Source organism: Haematobia irritans, chromosome 3, assembly GCF_050003625.1.
Source record: "Haematobia irritans isolate KBUSLIRL chromosome 3, ASM5000362v1, whole genome shotgun sequence".
Classification (NCBI taxonomy): domain Eukaryota; kingdom Metazoa; phylum Arthropoda; class Insecta; order Diptera; family Muscidae; genus Haematobia; species Haematobia irritans.
In genome coordinates, this window is record NC_134399.1 from 214,211,113 (window position 1) to 214,228,366 (window position 17,254).

The window sequence follows — 17,254 nt, forward strand, 5'->3', positions numbered from 1 at the left end:
CACCAAGCGCTAGATCGCCTCAGAAGGTGATTCTGAGTCGATCGGTATATATTTTATGGGGTCTAAAATCTATATTTCTGGTAGGCACATTTTTTGGCCGATCAAACTTATTATACCCTGACCACTATGTGGTTTAGGGTATAAAAATAATTGACACAATAGATTAGGTTAGGTATAGTGGCAGCCCGATATTTCAGGCTCACTTGGACTATTCAATCCATTGTGATACCACAGTGGTGAACTTCTCTCTTATCTTTGAGTGCTACCTTATTCTATATTGACACAATCATCATACGCCACACTGTGGAACAGGGTATTATAAGTTAGTGCATATGTTTGCAACACCCAGAAGGAGACGAGATGGACACATGGTGTCTTTGGCAAAAATGCTCAGGATGAGCTTCTGAGTCGATATAGCCATGTCCGTCTGTCCGTGAACACATTTTTGTAATCAAAGTCTAGGTCGCAGTTTTAGTCCAATCGACTTCAAATTTGGCACAAGTATGTGTTTTGGCTCAGAATAGAACCCTATTGATTTTGGAATAAATCGATTCAGATTTAGATATAGCTCCCATATATATATTTCGCCCGATATGGACTTATATGGCCACAGAAGCCAGAGTTTTATCCTAATTTGCTTAAAATTTTGCACAAGAAGAACAATTAGTACTATAGTCAAGTGTGTCAAATTTTATTGAAATCGATTCAGATTTAGATATAGCTCCCATATATATCTTTCGCCCGATATGGACTAATACGGTCCCAGAAGCCAGAGTTTTAGCCCAATTTGGTTGAAATTTTGCACTAGGAGTACAATTAGTAGTGTAGTCAAGTGTGCCAAATTTTATTCAAATTGGTTCAGATTTGGATATAGCTTCCACATATATCTTTCGCCCGATATGGACTAATATGGTCCTAAAAGCTAGAGCTTTGGCCCAATTTTGTTGAAATTTTGCACAGGGTGTAGATTTAGCATTGTAGCTATGCGTGCCAAATTTGGTTGAAATCGATTCAGATTCAAATATAGCTCCCATATATAGCTTTCGCTCGATTTACACTCATATGATCACAGAGGCCAATTTTTAACTCCGATTTAGTTAAATTTGCACAGGGAGTAGAATTAGCATTGTAGCTATGCGTGCCAAATTTGGTTGAAATTGGTTCAGTTTTAGATATAGCTCCCATATATATGTTTTTCTGATTTCGACAAAAATGGTCAAAATACCAACATTTTCCTTGTGAAATCGCCACTGCTTAATCGAAAAGTTGTAAAAATGATTCTAATTTTCTAATATCGCTAATATACTTCTAATACATATATATCGAGCGATAAATCATAAACTTTTGCGAAGTTTCCTTAAAATTGCTTCAAATTTAAATGTTTCCCATATTTTTTTACTAACATTTGTGTTCCACCCTAGTGCATTAGCCGACTTAAATTTTGAGTCTATAGATTTTGTAGAAGTCTATCAAATTCTGTCCAGATCGCGTTATATTTAAATGTATAAATGTATGTATTTGGACAAACCTTTATATATAGCCTCCCAACACATTTAACGGATGTGATATGATATCGGAAATTGAGATCTACAAAGTGGTGCAGGGTATAATATAGTCGGCCCCGCCCGACTTTAGACTTTCCTTACTTGTTCTTAATGAATATCCCTCAGTTGTTCGGTGTTTATTTATAAATCTCAAAATGGTAACCTCGGCGAAGGTTTTTTGTGCAGCAAACTATTCACTCCTATTTATATCTCTAAGTTTCCCTATTTGATTGCTCCATGGTATAGTTATATACAAGTTGCATTAATAATAGCAACATGTTGCCAGAAAAGAAAAAATGTTGGCGTACTTCAAATGTTGCTAAACACCATATACGAGTACATACACTCCTAATGTTTCTTTATTTCTACACAAACTATGGACAAACCACTGCCTCTGATGATAACAACCCACCCCAGATTTCTTTAGCTTATGCACCACTATACTCACTGTATTCGGGCAGGGAATATTCAATTTCAACCACGGCAGGACCATCTGCTGAGCCTCCACCGCACAGCATGCTCATGATGTGTTGATTCGTTAGACCAATGGTGGAGATTCCATCGATTTGATGTAGACGATCGCCAGGCGCTAGGAAATCCGCAGCATGACCCAATGGACTTAGAGCAGCGATAACAGGTGGATACGAAAGGTCGTTGCGTTCTGTAAAAACGAAAGAAAAACAAACAAAATTAACAAAGACCCATTAATAATGAAATTTATGGGGATTTGTGTGTGTGTCTAGGAAAATTGCCGTAGCAACAAATAGACAGCGATAAAAAAGAGGAAATTTTATAAATAAAACAAAACTAATGGAACAAAGCTGTATGGCGATAATATAAAGGGACTCATTTCTATGCCCAAGAAAGTGCACTAATTACTGCGCTCGCAACTTCCACTTCCTAATGTTAGAAAATTGATTTTTTTTCCTGACTGGCTTTTTTCTTATTCTGAATGAAATTATCTTCCTCTTTACGGAGTCTCACTCAGCTGATATTTCCAATTTGTTATTGATGTGGACCAGGTTATCTACAATTTCAATTTATACAAAATGAATTTTCCATCTCTTTATAGTGTTTTGAATCTATGTCTGTCTTTTCATAATGAAACTCAAATGTCCGATGCCAAGTTGTTTGTGTTGTTAAAAAATATGATTTTGTAAACTGTCTGCCCATCATATCTCTAGCGTCGAAAAAAAAATTATTTCCGTTCAGTTGTGGTGCTAGGTGTCATAAAAGTGTGGGAGATATGATTTTCAAAATTTTACAAAAGTTTTGTTATACTTTATAAATGACATTAGAGGAAGGATACAACAAATTAGAACCAGAATTTTTCCATTCTAACAAAGAGACGTAGAAATACAATTTTGACAAAATTTTCTATAGAAATAAAATATTGACAAAATTTTCTATAGAAATAAAATTTTGACAAAATTTGTTATAGATATAAAATTTTGACAAAATTTTCTATAGAAATACAATTTTGGTAAAATTTTCTATAGAAATAAAATTTTGACAAAAATTTTCAGTAGAAATACAATTTTGAATAAATTTTATATAGAAATACAATTTTGAATAAATTTTCTTTAGAAATACAATTTTGAATAAATTTTCTTTAGAAATAAAATGTTGACAAAATTTTCTATAGAAATAAAATTTTGTCTAACTTTTCTATAGAAATAAAATTTTGTCTAAATTTTCTGTAGAAATAAAATTGTGACAAAATGTTCCATCTATTTAAAAATTTTGACAAAATTTTCTATAGATATAAAATTTTGTCTGAATTTTCTATAGAAAATAAATTTTGACTAAATTTTTTATAGAAATAAAGTTTTGACTAAATTTGCTATAGAAATAAAAATTCGACAAAATTTTCTATAGAAATAAAATTTTGACAAATTTTTCTGTAGAAATAAAATTTTGAATAAATTTTCTATAGAAATAAGATTTTGACAACATTTTCTAAAGAGATAACATTTTGACCAAATTTTCTAAAGAAATAAAATTTTGACAAAATCTTCTAAAAAATATTTTTTTTAAACAAAGTTTGACTAAAGAAATATTTTTTAAATAAAATTTTAATAAAATTTTCTATAGAAATACAATTTTGATAAAATTTTCTGTAGAAATACAATTTTGAGTAAATTTTCTATGGATTTAAAATTTTGACACAATTTCTATAAAACATAGAAATAAGATTTTGACAAAATTTTCTAAAGAAATAAAATTTTGACAAAATTTTCTATAGAAATAAAATTTTGGCAAAATCTTCTAAAGAATATTTTTTTAAATAAAGTTTGACTGAAGAAATATATTTTAAATAAAATTTTCAATAGAAATAAAATTTTGACAGAATTTTCTATGGATTTAAAATTTTGATACAATTTTCTATAGATATAAAATGTTGAGAAAATTTTTTATAGAAATAAAATTTTGGCAAAATTTTCTATAAAAATAAAATTTTTTCGTATTGTTTTTTATTGTTGGTTTGTTCTTCACTCATATTTGTTTTTTGATCTCAACTTAAAACCATTGCGTTGATTAAAATTTTGACAAACTTTTTATAGAAATAAAATTTTGACAAAATTTTCTATAGAAATAAAATTTTGGCAAAATTTTCCATAGAAATTAAATTGTTTCATTTTTTTCTTTTTTTTTTTTTTGGTTTGTTCTTCAGTCATATTTGTTGTTTTGATCTCAGCTTAAAACCACTGCGTTGATTAAAATTTTATATAGAAATAAAATTTTGCTAAAATGTTTTATAGAAATAAGATTTTGACCAAATTTTCTACAAAAACAAAATTTTGACAAAATTTTCTATAGAAATACAATTTTGATAAAATTTTCTAAAGAAATAACATTTTGACAAAATTTTCTACAGAAATAACATTTTGACAAAATTTTCTAAACAAATAAAATCTTGACAAAATTTTCTGTAGAAATAAAATGTTGACAAATTTTTCTATAGAAATAAAATTGTGACAAAATTTTCTATTGAAATAACATGTTGACAAAATTTTCTGTAGAAATAAAATTTTGACAAAATTTTCCATAGAAATAAAATTTTAACAAAAATTTTACAGAAATAAAATTTTAACAAAATTTCCTATAGAATTAAAGTTAAAAAAAAATCTATAGAATTAAAATTTTGAAAAAATTTTCTATAGAAATAAAAATTTGCCAAAATTTTCTATATATAAAATTTTGACAAAATTTTCTATAGAAATAAAGATTGTCAAAATTTCTGTAGAAATAAAATTTTGATAAATTTTTTTATATTGACAACATTTTCTATAAAAAATAATTTTCGATAGAAATAAAATTTTGACAAAATCTTCTATAGAATATTTTTTTAAATAAAATTTGACTAAAGAAATATTTTTTAAATAAAAGTTTGACCAAATTTTCTATGGGCAAAAAATTTTGACAAAATTTTCTATAGAAATAAAATTTTGACAAATTTTTCTATAGAAATAAAATTTTGACAAAATTTTCTATAGAAATAAAATTTTGCTAAAATGTTCTATAGAAATAAAATCTTGAAAAATTATGTATAAAAATAAAATTTTAACAACATTTGCTAAAGAAATAAAATTTTAACAAAATCTTCTATTTTTTTTTATATTGACAACATTTTTTATAAAAAATAATTTTCGATAGAAATAAAATTTTGACAAAATCTTCTATAGAATATTTTTTTTAAATAAAATTTAACTAAAGAAATATTTTTTAAATAAAAGTTTGACAAAATTGTCTATGGGCAAAAAATTTTGACAAAATTTTCTATAGAAATGAAATTTTGACTACATTTTCTACAGAAACAAAGTTTTGGCAAAATTTTCTATAGAAATAAAATTTTGTCAAAATTTTCTATAGAAATAAAATTTTGACTACATTTTCTACAGAAATAAAATTTTGACAAAATTTTCTATACAAATAAAATTTTGACAAATTTTTCTATAGAAATAAAATTTTGACAAAATTTTCTATAGAAATAAAATTTTGCCAAAATGTTCTATAGAAATAAAATCTTCACAAAATTATGTATAAAAATAAAATTGTAACAACATTTGCTAAAGAAATAAAATTTTGACAAAATTTTCTATAGAAATAAAGTTTGTCAAAATTTCTGTAGAAATAAAATTATGATAAATTTTTCTATATTGACAACATTTTCTATAAAAAATAATTGTTTGTAGAGTTTGCAAGGCTTGAGGTCATGTATTAATAAAACAAAATAAAATCCTAGTTTTTTTATAGTGTTTTATTTTTGTTTGCTTTCCAATATTTCGAACTTACATTGACGTAGTGGCGAGCAAGTCACAACAGGACCACCAGTTTCAAAATTGAATTTCCCTGAAGACGGACAACGATGGTGTTCGAAATATTGGAAAGAAAACAAAAATAAAACACTATAAAAAAACTAAGATTTTATTTTGTTTTATTAGTACATGACCTCAAGCCTTACAAACTCTACAAATAATTATACTAAAAGGTCAACTATACAACAACTAAAAAAATAATTTTCGATAGAAATACAATTTTGACAAAATCTTCTATAGAATATTTTTTTTTAAATAAAATTTAACTAAAGAAATGTTTTTTAAATAAAATTTTGACAAAATTTTCTACAGAAATGAAATTTTAACAAAATTTTCTATGGACATAAAATTTTGGCAACATTTTCTATAGAAAAAAATTTTTGACAAAATTTTCTACACAAATAAAATTTTAACAAAATTTTCTATAGACCTAACATTTTGACAAAATTTTCTACAGAATTAAAATTTTGACAAAATTTTCTATAGAAATAAAATTTTGGAAAAATAGTCTATAGAAATTAAATTTTGACAAAATTTTCTATAGAAACAAAAATATAGTAACCCTCTAATTGGGTCTCTTGCTCACCATTTTGTGAAAAATAAAATATAGTTTTGAGTGCATGAGAAAATCTTCCCATATTTATTTGACCAACAGTGTATGTTTAAATTTTCTTTTTGGCGACATCTTATCCATGCGTAAAAATTGAATTACAAAAAAATAAAAAAACAACAAAAACAAAAAATCAAAGATAGAAGTATGAATAATCATTGCATGTGCATTTTATGCCACAAGACTAGACTATCTTGCTGCAGGCAAAGGGGTGAACTCTTACAAAATTTGGCACTTGGACAGAAAACAATTCGTCTGAATAAAACGAAAAACCAACAAAAAAAAAGCGCATATCATTCACCAAGTGAATAACAGCGATTGGCATTTCTTTCGTCCCATGGCGATTACTGCATTATCAACAAATATTAAATTTCCTTCCCGTGGGTTTTGTCACAGGAGCTTGCATATGTCTATTTCGAGAACATTAGGGTGGAGGGATGTAGATTCATTGGTGAAATAATTCTTCAAATTTAACTTCCCAGTCCAAAGACAAATTACAGTCATTTGTTTTTGTGACTTTTTGCCAGTTTTTTTTTTTTTAAATTTTACATGAAAATTTAATTTTGGACAATTAAATATAGCAAAAAACAAAGCAATAAAAAGTAAAAAAATAAATTTAAATTAATAATTAATAAAATTAATTCTGTTATGGTACGAACAAGTCCAGCTACAACCCCCGTTTGAAAAAAATCTTTTAATTGTAAAAATTTTATAAAAAATATAAAAGTGTAAAAAACAATTATAAAAATAAATAAATTACATAAATAAATAGTTCTTTTAGAAAATACTCTATTTTGCCGTTTTAAATGAAAATTTTAATTTTCGACAGTATTAAATAAAAAATATAAAACAAAAACCCTAAATTAATAAAATCCCACTTTAACCTCTGGGGGTAAAAGGTTTCCTAATTGTAAAAATTATATAATAAAAAAAATTATATAAATAAAAAATTATAAAAAATGGTGAAGAAAAATTGGTTTTAAAATTTCTTCATACAAATGAATGAATAGATATTGTCCAAAATTTTGTTGCAAAATTATTTTGTTTTTTAATGTGTACGTAAATAAGCAATTCAAAAATTTGTCTAGACTGAAGACATTTTGTCAATTTTATCTACCTATTTTTTCGCATACAATATCTAATTTGTAGTTTCTTCTCCTGCGATGTTGGTTTTGTTTTTTTTTTCTCAATTCATTCTGTCATGCTGACGGACGACAACGTTAAATTATGAATTTTTGAATGTTTTTCATCACCACGGCTATGATTTCGGCCATGTTTGTTTATTTCATCTCTTCTGATGACTGGTCTCGCGCCAAGGGTTGACTAATTTATTGCCAAATTAAAATATCATAATTATATCAGTGAGGCCAAAGGAAAATGAAACAACGAAACAACATTCGCATACGATAATTTACATTTTGAAAATGATCAAGTTTTCCCCCTACTATTATGAAAGGTACTTTTCTATTATGTTGAAAAGTGGAAATTCCTGTTCCCGAGATATTTAACATTGAATCAGGAGAGGAGAGGGTGCTTGGTTTTGGGTTAATACATTGCAGGGATGAAAAATGCAGTACTATAGTACTTTTTTCACTACTTTTTCACGCTGGTCAGTACCGAGTACACCGCGAATGATTTAGTACCTTAGACATTTTTGAGCCGATATAGATTTTTGGTATAATAGTTTTGACAAAATATTTTAATATTGTGAGAAAGTCTTTAACAGACTTATTTCTTAATAGTCAAAAACACGATTTTATTTTATTTTATTTCAATTTATTTTATTTTAGTCAAAAACACGATTTTATTTTATTTTACTTAGGTTAGGTTAGGTTATGTGGCAGCCCGACGTATCAGGCTCACTTAGACTATTCAGTCCATTGTGATACCACATTGGTGAACTTCTCTCTTATTACTGAGTGCTGCCCGATTCCATATTAAGCTCAATGACAAGGGACCTCCTTTTTATAGCCGAGTCCGAACGGCGTTCCACATTGTGGTGAAACCACTTAGAGAAGCTTTGAAACCCTCAGAAATGTCACCAGCATTACTGAGGTGGGATAATCCAACGCTGAAAAACTTTTTGGTGTTCGGTCGTAGCAGGAGTCGAACCCACGACCTTGTGTATGCAAGGCGGGCATGCTAACCATTGCACCACAGTGGCTTATTTTACTTTATTTTATTTTATTTTATTTTATTTTATTTTATTTTATTTTATTTCAAGAATGTTTTAGTCACGGTTGAAACTTGAGACAAAAATAATCTACCAACATTTGGAGAAAATCTTACCAAAAACTACCAAAAAAACATTATCTTGCAAAAATTTATTTCTTCAGAAAGCTTTATCAACATTCTACAGAAAATTTTGTCATTTTTTTTTTTCTTTTGGAAACTTTTGTCAAACTTTTATTTCTATAGAAAATTTTGCCAAAATTTTATTTCTATAGAACATTTTGCCAAAATTTTATTTCTATATAAAATTTTGATAGAAAATTTTATTTCTATAGAAAATTTTTTATTTCTATAGAACATTTTGTCAAAATTTTATTTCGGTAGAAGATTGTCTAAATAATTTCGGTAGCAAATTTTGTAAAAAATTTATTTACATAGAAAATTTTGACAAAATTTTATTTCTATAAAAAATTTTGTCAAAATTTCATTCCTATAGAAAATTTTGTAAATTTTTATTTATATATAGAAAAATTTGTCAAAATTTTATTTCTATAGAAAATTTTGTCAAAATTTCATTTCTATAGAACAGTTTGTCAAAATTTTATTTGTTAATATTTTATTTCTATAGAAAATTTTGACAAAATTTTATTTCTATAGAAAATTTTGTCGAAATTTTATTTCTTTATAAAATTTTGTCAAAAATTTTATTTCTTTAAAAAATTTAGTCAAAATTTTATTTCTATCGAAAATTTTGTCAAAATCTTATTTCTTTAGAAAATTTTGTCAAAAATTTTATTTCAATATAAAATTTTGTCGAAATTTTATTTCTATAGAAAATTTTGTCAAAATTGTATTTCTATAGAAAATTTTGTCAAAATTTTATTTCCATAGAAAATTATGTCAAAAATTTATTTCTATAGAAAATTTTGTCAAAATTTCATTACTATAGAATATTTTGGTAACATTTTAGTTCTATAGAAAATTTTGTCAAAATTTCATTCCTAAAGAAAATTTGGTCAAAATTTTATTTTTTATAGAAAATTTTGTCAAAATTGTATTTCTATAGAACATTTTTTCAAAGTTTTATTTCGGTAGAGAATTTTGTCTATGTTTTATTTCGGTGGAAAATTGTGTCAAAATTTTATTTCTATAGAATTTTTTTTTCTATAGAACATTTTGTCAAAATTTTATGCCGAAATAAATTCGTACAAACATTTCGGCATAAGCCGGCTATCATGTAAAACCTTTTTTCGAAAGGTTCAAGTGTGGTTCATTGTTGGGTTTAATGAACTGCCTGAATTTATTCTGATAATTGGTTGATAGTTGTGCTGCAAGTAGAGGACGCTGATGAGGAATGTGGTAATTCCGAAACGTGCGTCCATCCAACCATCTTGCAGTCTATAGGGCTTTGTCCAAATAAATTTGGCAATCATTTTTTTCCTCTGTTGGTTAAACTACACTTGTAGTTTAGTCAATGCAAAAAAAACAACAACAACAAAGTTTTATTTCTATAGAAAATTTTGTGTAAATTTTATTTCTATAGAAAATTTTGTGTAAATTTTATTTCGGTAGAAAATTTTCTCAAAATTTTATTTTTATAGAAAATTTTGTTAAATTTTTATAGAAAATCTTACCAAAAACTACCAAAGAACATTATCTTGCAAAAATTTATTTGTCAACATTTTTTTCATTTCGAAAATTTTGTCAAAATTTTATTTTACTTTTTGTCAACATTTTATTTCTATAGAAAATTTTGCCAAAATTTTATTTCTATAGAAAATTTTATCAAAATTTTATTTCTATAGAAATTGTATATCGGAGAAAATTTTGCCAAAATTTTATTTCTATAGAGAATTTTGTCAAAATTTTATTTTTTATAGAAACTTTTGTAAAAATTTCATTCTTTTCCTCTGTTGGTTAAGCTACAATTGTAGTTTAGTCAATGTATGGTTTTAAGCTGCAATAAAAAAATCAACAACAATGCTTAAAGAACAAAACCAACAATAACAAAACAAAACAAAATTTTATTTCTATAGAAAATTTTGTCAAAATTTTATTTGGGTAGAAAATTTTGTCAAAATTTCATTTCTATAGAAAAATTTGTTAAAATTTTATCTTAATTTTACATCCAAATTTTATTTCTATAATTTTTTTTCAAAATTTTCTTTTTATAGAACATTTTGTCCATCTAAAATTTTCTATCCTATCTAAATTTTTTTCTTTTGAAAAATTTTGTCAACATATTATTTTTGGTCAACTTTTTGTTTCTATAGAAAATTTTGATAGAAAATTTTGTCAAAATTTTATTTCTATAGAATTGTTTATATTTATAGAAAATTTTGTCAAAATTGTATTTCTATAGAAAATTTTGTCAAAATTTCTTAATTCTAAATTTTATATCCAGATTTTATTTCTATAAAAAAAAAATTCAAAATTTTTTTTCTATAGAACATTTTGTCCATCTAAAATTTTCTATGCTATCTAAATTTTTTTCTTTTGAAAAATTTTGTCAACATAATATTTTTGGTCAACTTTTTGTTTCTATAGAAAATTTTGTCAAAATTTTATTTCTTTAGAAATGTTTATATTTATAGAAAATTTTGTCAAAATTGTATTTCTATAGAAAATTTTGTCAAAATTTTATTTTCTATAGAAAATTTTGTTAAGATTTTATTTCTATAGAAAATTTTGTCAAAATTTTATTTCTATAGAAAATGTTGGCAAAATTTTATTTCTTTAGAAAATTTGACAAAAATTTTGTTTATTTAGAAAATTTTGTCAAAAATTTATTTTGATTTATTTACAGAAAATTTATGAAATACAACTGTGGCAACCGTGATTATGATACTACGGTAGTCCTTGTAAATGGATATACAACCAAAAAAATATTTAAAATTTTATTTTCTTTAAAATTCAGTCTAAAGAAGCTCTTGAAAATAATCTTCCAATGGAATTTTTGTTGAAATTTAGTGAAAAGTACTTTTTCGCTCAAAAAATACCTTTTTTTACTTTCTTAAAAATTGTATTTTCCATCCCTCATACATTGACCCTTTTTGCGTAGCTTATTTAAAATTTTGATTCATTATATATGAACGAACGCTAAAACACCTACACTGAAAAAACATATGGACCTAATATGAACGATTATGAAACATAAAGTTAGTATGTGCAATACATACAACAAAGGACAAAGTTTTTTGATACAATGTATTATGACAAAATTTTCTATAGAAATAAAATAATTTTGACAAAATTTTCTTTAAAAAATAAAATTTTGACAAAATTTTCTTTAAAAAATAAAATTTTGACAAAATTTTCTATAGAAATAAATAATTTTGGCAAAATTTTCGATAGAAATAAAATTTTGGCAAAATGTTCTATAAAAATAAATATTTTGGAAAAATTTTCTACCGAAATAAAAATTTCACAAACTTTTCTATAAAAAAAAATATTGACAAAATTTTCTATAAAAATAAAATTTTAACAAAATTTTCTATAAAAATAAATTTTTGACAAAATTTTCTATAAAAATAAAAAATTCTTTAGAAATAAAATTTTGGCAAAATGTTCTATAGAAATAAAATTTTGGGAAAATTTTCTACAAAAAAAAAAAAAAAATTGACAAAACTCTTTACAGAAAAAAAATTTTGACAAAAGGTTCTATAAAAATAAAATTTTGACAAAATTTTCTATAGGAATAAAATTTTGATAAAATTTTCTTTAGAAATAAAATTTTGACAAAATGTTCTATAAAAATAAAATTTAGAAATTTTCTATAAAAATAAAATTTTTACAAAATTTTCTATAAAAATAACAATTTCTATAGAAATAAAATTTTTATAAAATTTTCTATAGAAAAAAAATTTTGGCAAAATTTTCTATAGAAAAAAAAATTGGCAAAATTTTCTATAGAAAAAAAATGTTGGCAAAATTTTCTATAAAAATACAATTTTTACAATGTTTTCTACAATATGTTGATAAAATTTTCTATAAAAAAATAAAATTTTGACAAAATTTTCTGTAGAAATAAAATTTTAGCACAATTTTCTATAAAAAATTAATTTTTGACAAAATTTTCTAAAAAAATAAAATGTTGACAAAATTTTCTATAAAAATAACAATTTCTATAGAAATAAAATTTTTATAAAATTTTCTATCGAAAAATAATTTTGGCAAAATTTTCTATAAAAATAAAATTTTGGTATAAAAACAAAATGTTGACAAAATTTTCTATAATAAATTAACTTTTGGTAAAATTTTCTATAGAAATAAATAATTTTGGCAAAATTTTCTATAAAAATAAAATTTTGACAAAATTTTCTACCGAAATAAAATTTTTACAATGTTTTCTATAAAAATCAAATGTTGACAAAATTTTCTATATAAAATAAAAAAAATTTATATGAGAGGGTGAAATTTCGTAAATTGTAGTTAAAAAGTATACTAACCCCCAATTTCATAAAGCTCCGTTAGTGTTCCGTTAACTAACCAACTTTTAAACCGTATTATGGACGAAGCTGTCATCTTGCCTTTATATTCTATAGGCCAGTTAGGAACTTAAATGCTGGAAATTTTTCAGTTAAAGTTAACCTGAGACATGATATATGCAATTTACTTTCTGTTAACTGGCAGTTAAAGCCTAACGGAGCTACATGAAAATGGCCGTATCCTTGTTTTAACATATTGTTGAAAGTGAAGTATAATTCATTTAAATGTTTGATTTTGTTTTTCTATAAAACTGTTTACTTTTTTTCCTGCATATTACCTTCAGTATATCTTTTATCATAGACAATAAAGGAAGTCTATATATATGTATAATAATTTTCTGACATAAGTAATTTATTGAATAAAATTTCTCAACTCTTTTTACATTTGCCGAAATTTGATTATATATTCCAATTTTTAATATGTATTTTATTTTGTAGTAATAAATCTAAGTCTGTTTTATTCATTTTGTTTTATTTAAAACAGCATTTTTATATTTTATTTTCGTTTTTTTATTGAGTAGTGAAAAAGCATAGCACACAATTAAGATTATCAAGATTTGATTTGTACTCAAGATTTGGAGGGGAAAAATACTTTTTTTATGATGATCTTTAATGATTTATGGTGACATTTCGGAATAGAAAAACAATGTTGCACACATGGATTAGATTTTCAAAAGGCAAGGAAGTCGAGTGTCCAATATTTGAGAAGGGGTTACCACAATGTAGATTTTTTTGAAGGAATTGGGGTAATGAATTCTTATATGATTTAGTATTTTCTACCTACTAGATTTGTATGGAATTATATTTTGGAATATTAGTAAAATATTATAAAGTTATTAATGTTGAATTTTCTTCTCTAATTAAGTGTTTAAAACCATTTTTAGATGATATCTTTTTTTTGTAGTCATATTTACACAATGCCACAATAAAATATTTTTTCATACATCTTTTTATCCCTTGTGAACAAAGAAAGATTTTCAGAAGGACTTTTAAAAGCATAACGTACTACATCATGTAATAAAAAAAAACGAAAAATTTTTAAGACAACAAATTTGATGTCAAAATCATGTTGTTGAACACAGACAACATGAATTTTGTGCCATAAAAATCAACTTGAAATCCTCATCCAACATTTACGATTACAAGTACTAACGAAACATTGCTTACATGTTTTCTGTACACTCAAAAAAAAAATCTACTTGGAAGCAAATAGTTTGCACTGAAAAAAATATTTACGTGATATTTAAGATTACGCAACCTCAATTTAGGATGCGGAATTTACACACTATTAAGGAAAAATTTTAATTAAAAGAAAGTTTATAATCTTTGCTTCAAAAATTTTTGTCATTAAATTTAGAACACACATTTGAAAAAAATTTCGTCCCTTCCTTAAAGTTGCATATCTTTAAATTAAGGCACAATTAATAGTTAATGGTATCATAGATGCTCCAGATTTGCTTGAATTAATACAATTTAATATTCCCTGCCATAATTTGCGTCGTCAAAACCTACTCTTCATTCCAATTCATCGTAGCAACTATTCATATAATGAACCAATTGTGCGTGCTTTAAAGGAATTTAATCGGATCTCAAATTTTAGGTTGGATTTTTCTTCTACATTATTTGATTTTTGTAAATCATTAGATATTATATATTTTTAGTAATAAGCTTAGTCTGTAAGGATTGTAATGCAAATCCAAAGACTGAAATAAATAAATAAATAAAATTTCCTTAAAGTAAAGAAACACATTTTTGATTTAAAAAAAAATCGTCATTAAATTAACTGAACTATTGAATCTTTAGATTTATGATAAAAACGCTTCAAATATAGACTAAGAATTATTTTGAAGAGTTTTGCATCTTTTGTTTAAAATTTTTTTGGAATTAAGAAAATATTTTTTACTTTAAAGTATCCGTCATAATTTCGATTTTTAAAGTGGCATTTGTTTGTACGTGAATAGCTTTATTAATATACCGGAAAAATAGAATGAAACTTCGATAAATGAGATCTGTATCCAATTTAAAGCTAGATTGGTCGCAAAAAAAATTTCCTTATTTTAAGGAACTCGCATCTTTGGGTCGGAATCAATACCAAAATCCTTAAAGAAACGTCAAAATCTTTGGATCCAAATAAACTTTTTTTGAGTGCGGTTGAAATTTAGTATGTGGTGTTAGTATATGCACTCAAAAAAAAGTGATCCCTATATTCCACTAAAGCCTATTTAACTCTCTTTTAGTTCATGAAATAATTACGTTTTATGAAAGTGTCTATGACTTTAATATATTTTTTTTTGCGTACGTTAGTTAAATTAACTAAAACCGAGGAAAAAAGTATACACAAATGAAGTATAAAGATTAACTAAATTCGTGTATCGCACAAAATAGTTCAGAATTTTTTAAAATTTGTAAATTTTACCAATAATGAGCCCATCTTGAACTTTGTATGGCACTAGGTTAGGTGGCAGCCCGTTGTATCTGGCTCACTTAGACTATCAGTCCATTGTGATACCACATTGGTGAACTTCTCTCTTATCACTGAGTGCTGACCGATTCCATGTTAAGCTCAATGACAATAGCCGAATCCGAACGGCGTTCCACATTGCAGTGAAACTACTTAGAGAAGCTTTGAAACACTCAGAAATGTCACCAGCATTACTGAGGTGGGATAATCCACTGCTGAAAAACTTTTTGGTGTTCGGTCCAAGCAGGAATCGAACTCACGACCTTGCATATGCAAGGCGGCCATGCTAACCACTGCACCACGGTGGCTCCCTTCTATAACCATATTCCATTCCAAATTGAGCAAACTAACTGATCGGGTTTACTTGCCAAAATAGTGTATGGTAGTCAGAAGTTGAAGTCGACACATACGAAAGATAGGTGGCGCCAAGCTAAAAAAGAAAAAAGGGTTACCATCAAACCGTCAAAGACATGCCACTAAATTCAGGCAATAATACTCAAGAGCCGTCACCAAAAATAAGAATATTACACAAATCTCCAAACACCCCACAATCGTTGAGGATGCCTGGAGCTATGGATCCTAATGATTTAATTTCAATTATCAAGGAAACTATAAATAATAATTTGGACGATAAATTGAAAAATCTTGCAACGAAATCAGATATAGATGATCTGAAGACGCAAATAATGTCCGTTAGCCAGGAAATTAATACTCTTAAAACTGAAAATGTTTGTTTAAAGGAAGAAATCAATATGTTAAAACAAGAATGTAGTAGGAACAGAGCAGATATAATCTGGTTAGAAAATCAAATAGATTCATGCAAGATTTTCATAAGAGGGTTGAACTCTTCGAACAAACCATTTAAAGAAGTTATGGATCTTTTGAAAAATAAGATGGAAATTCCTAACCCAAATTTAAAGTCGGTGTATAAAGTTGGAGATAGAAACGGAAAGATGACAGCAGTGGTAAACTTCGATTCCTTGGAATCGCGAAATAATGTTTTTAAAAATATTAAAAAACTAGCTGGTTCCAACATAACTGTGGAGAAAAATTTGGCACCATCTAAGCAAATTAAGAAAAGATGTATGTTGCACTTAAAACATAAACTAATTAATATTGCTAAGGAGCACACAGTTTTAGTTAAGGATGATAACCTAAAAGTCAATAACAAGTGGTTTAGGTGGAATCAAGATGGCATTTTAATGTGCGGTAAATTTCAAGCTATAGATGAACTGGCTAGGATTTATGGAGAGAAGATTAGAGAAGTTCCTCTTGTTTTTAGCACTATTTTAAAAGAAATAAATTCAAAAAACTAATTGCTTCTCGCAATCTACCTGGAAAAGATGCAAAAATTGAACATATTACCATTACGTCATTTAATATAAATGGTCTTGAAAACAAACTAATTTACCCATCTTTTTTCAATTATATTAATAAAATGGATGTATTTATCTTAATCGAAACTCATTTGTCACTTGATAAGTTTGAATCCTTAAAAAAATATTTCCCTGGTTTTGTCTTACACAATGAACCTGCAATTAGAACACAAAGATTTGGAAGAAGAAGCGGCGGAGTTCTAGTAGGGATAAACACCCAAATTAAAAAACTGGGTATTACTTATGAAAAGAAAGTGGAAAATAATATAACCTATTTCGAATTTA

The 17,254-nt window shown here is 25.8% G+C and overlaps 1 protein-coding gene across 2 annotated transcripts in view; it reads right to left on the bottom strand.

Moving 5' to 3' along the window:
• The window catches only part of Grip (Glutamate receptor interacting protein), a 186,548-nt gene that overhangs the window by 37,135 nt on the left and 132,159 nt on the right, over positions 1-17,254 (bottom strand). For both annotated transcript variants that reach the window (XM_075302746.1, XM_075302745.1), the window contains one exon: positions 1,993-2,205. In XM_075302746.1, the coding sequence (XP_075158861.1) occupies positions 1,993-2,205 (213 nt within the window). The remainder of the gene's footprint in view (positions 1-1,992; positions 2,206-17,254) is intronic.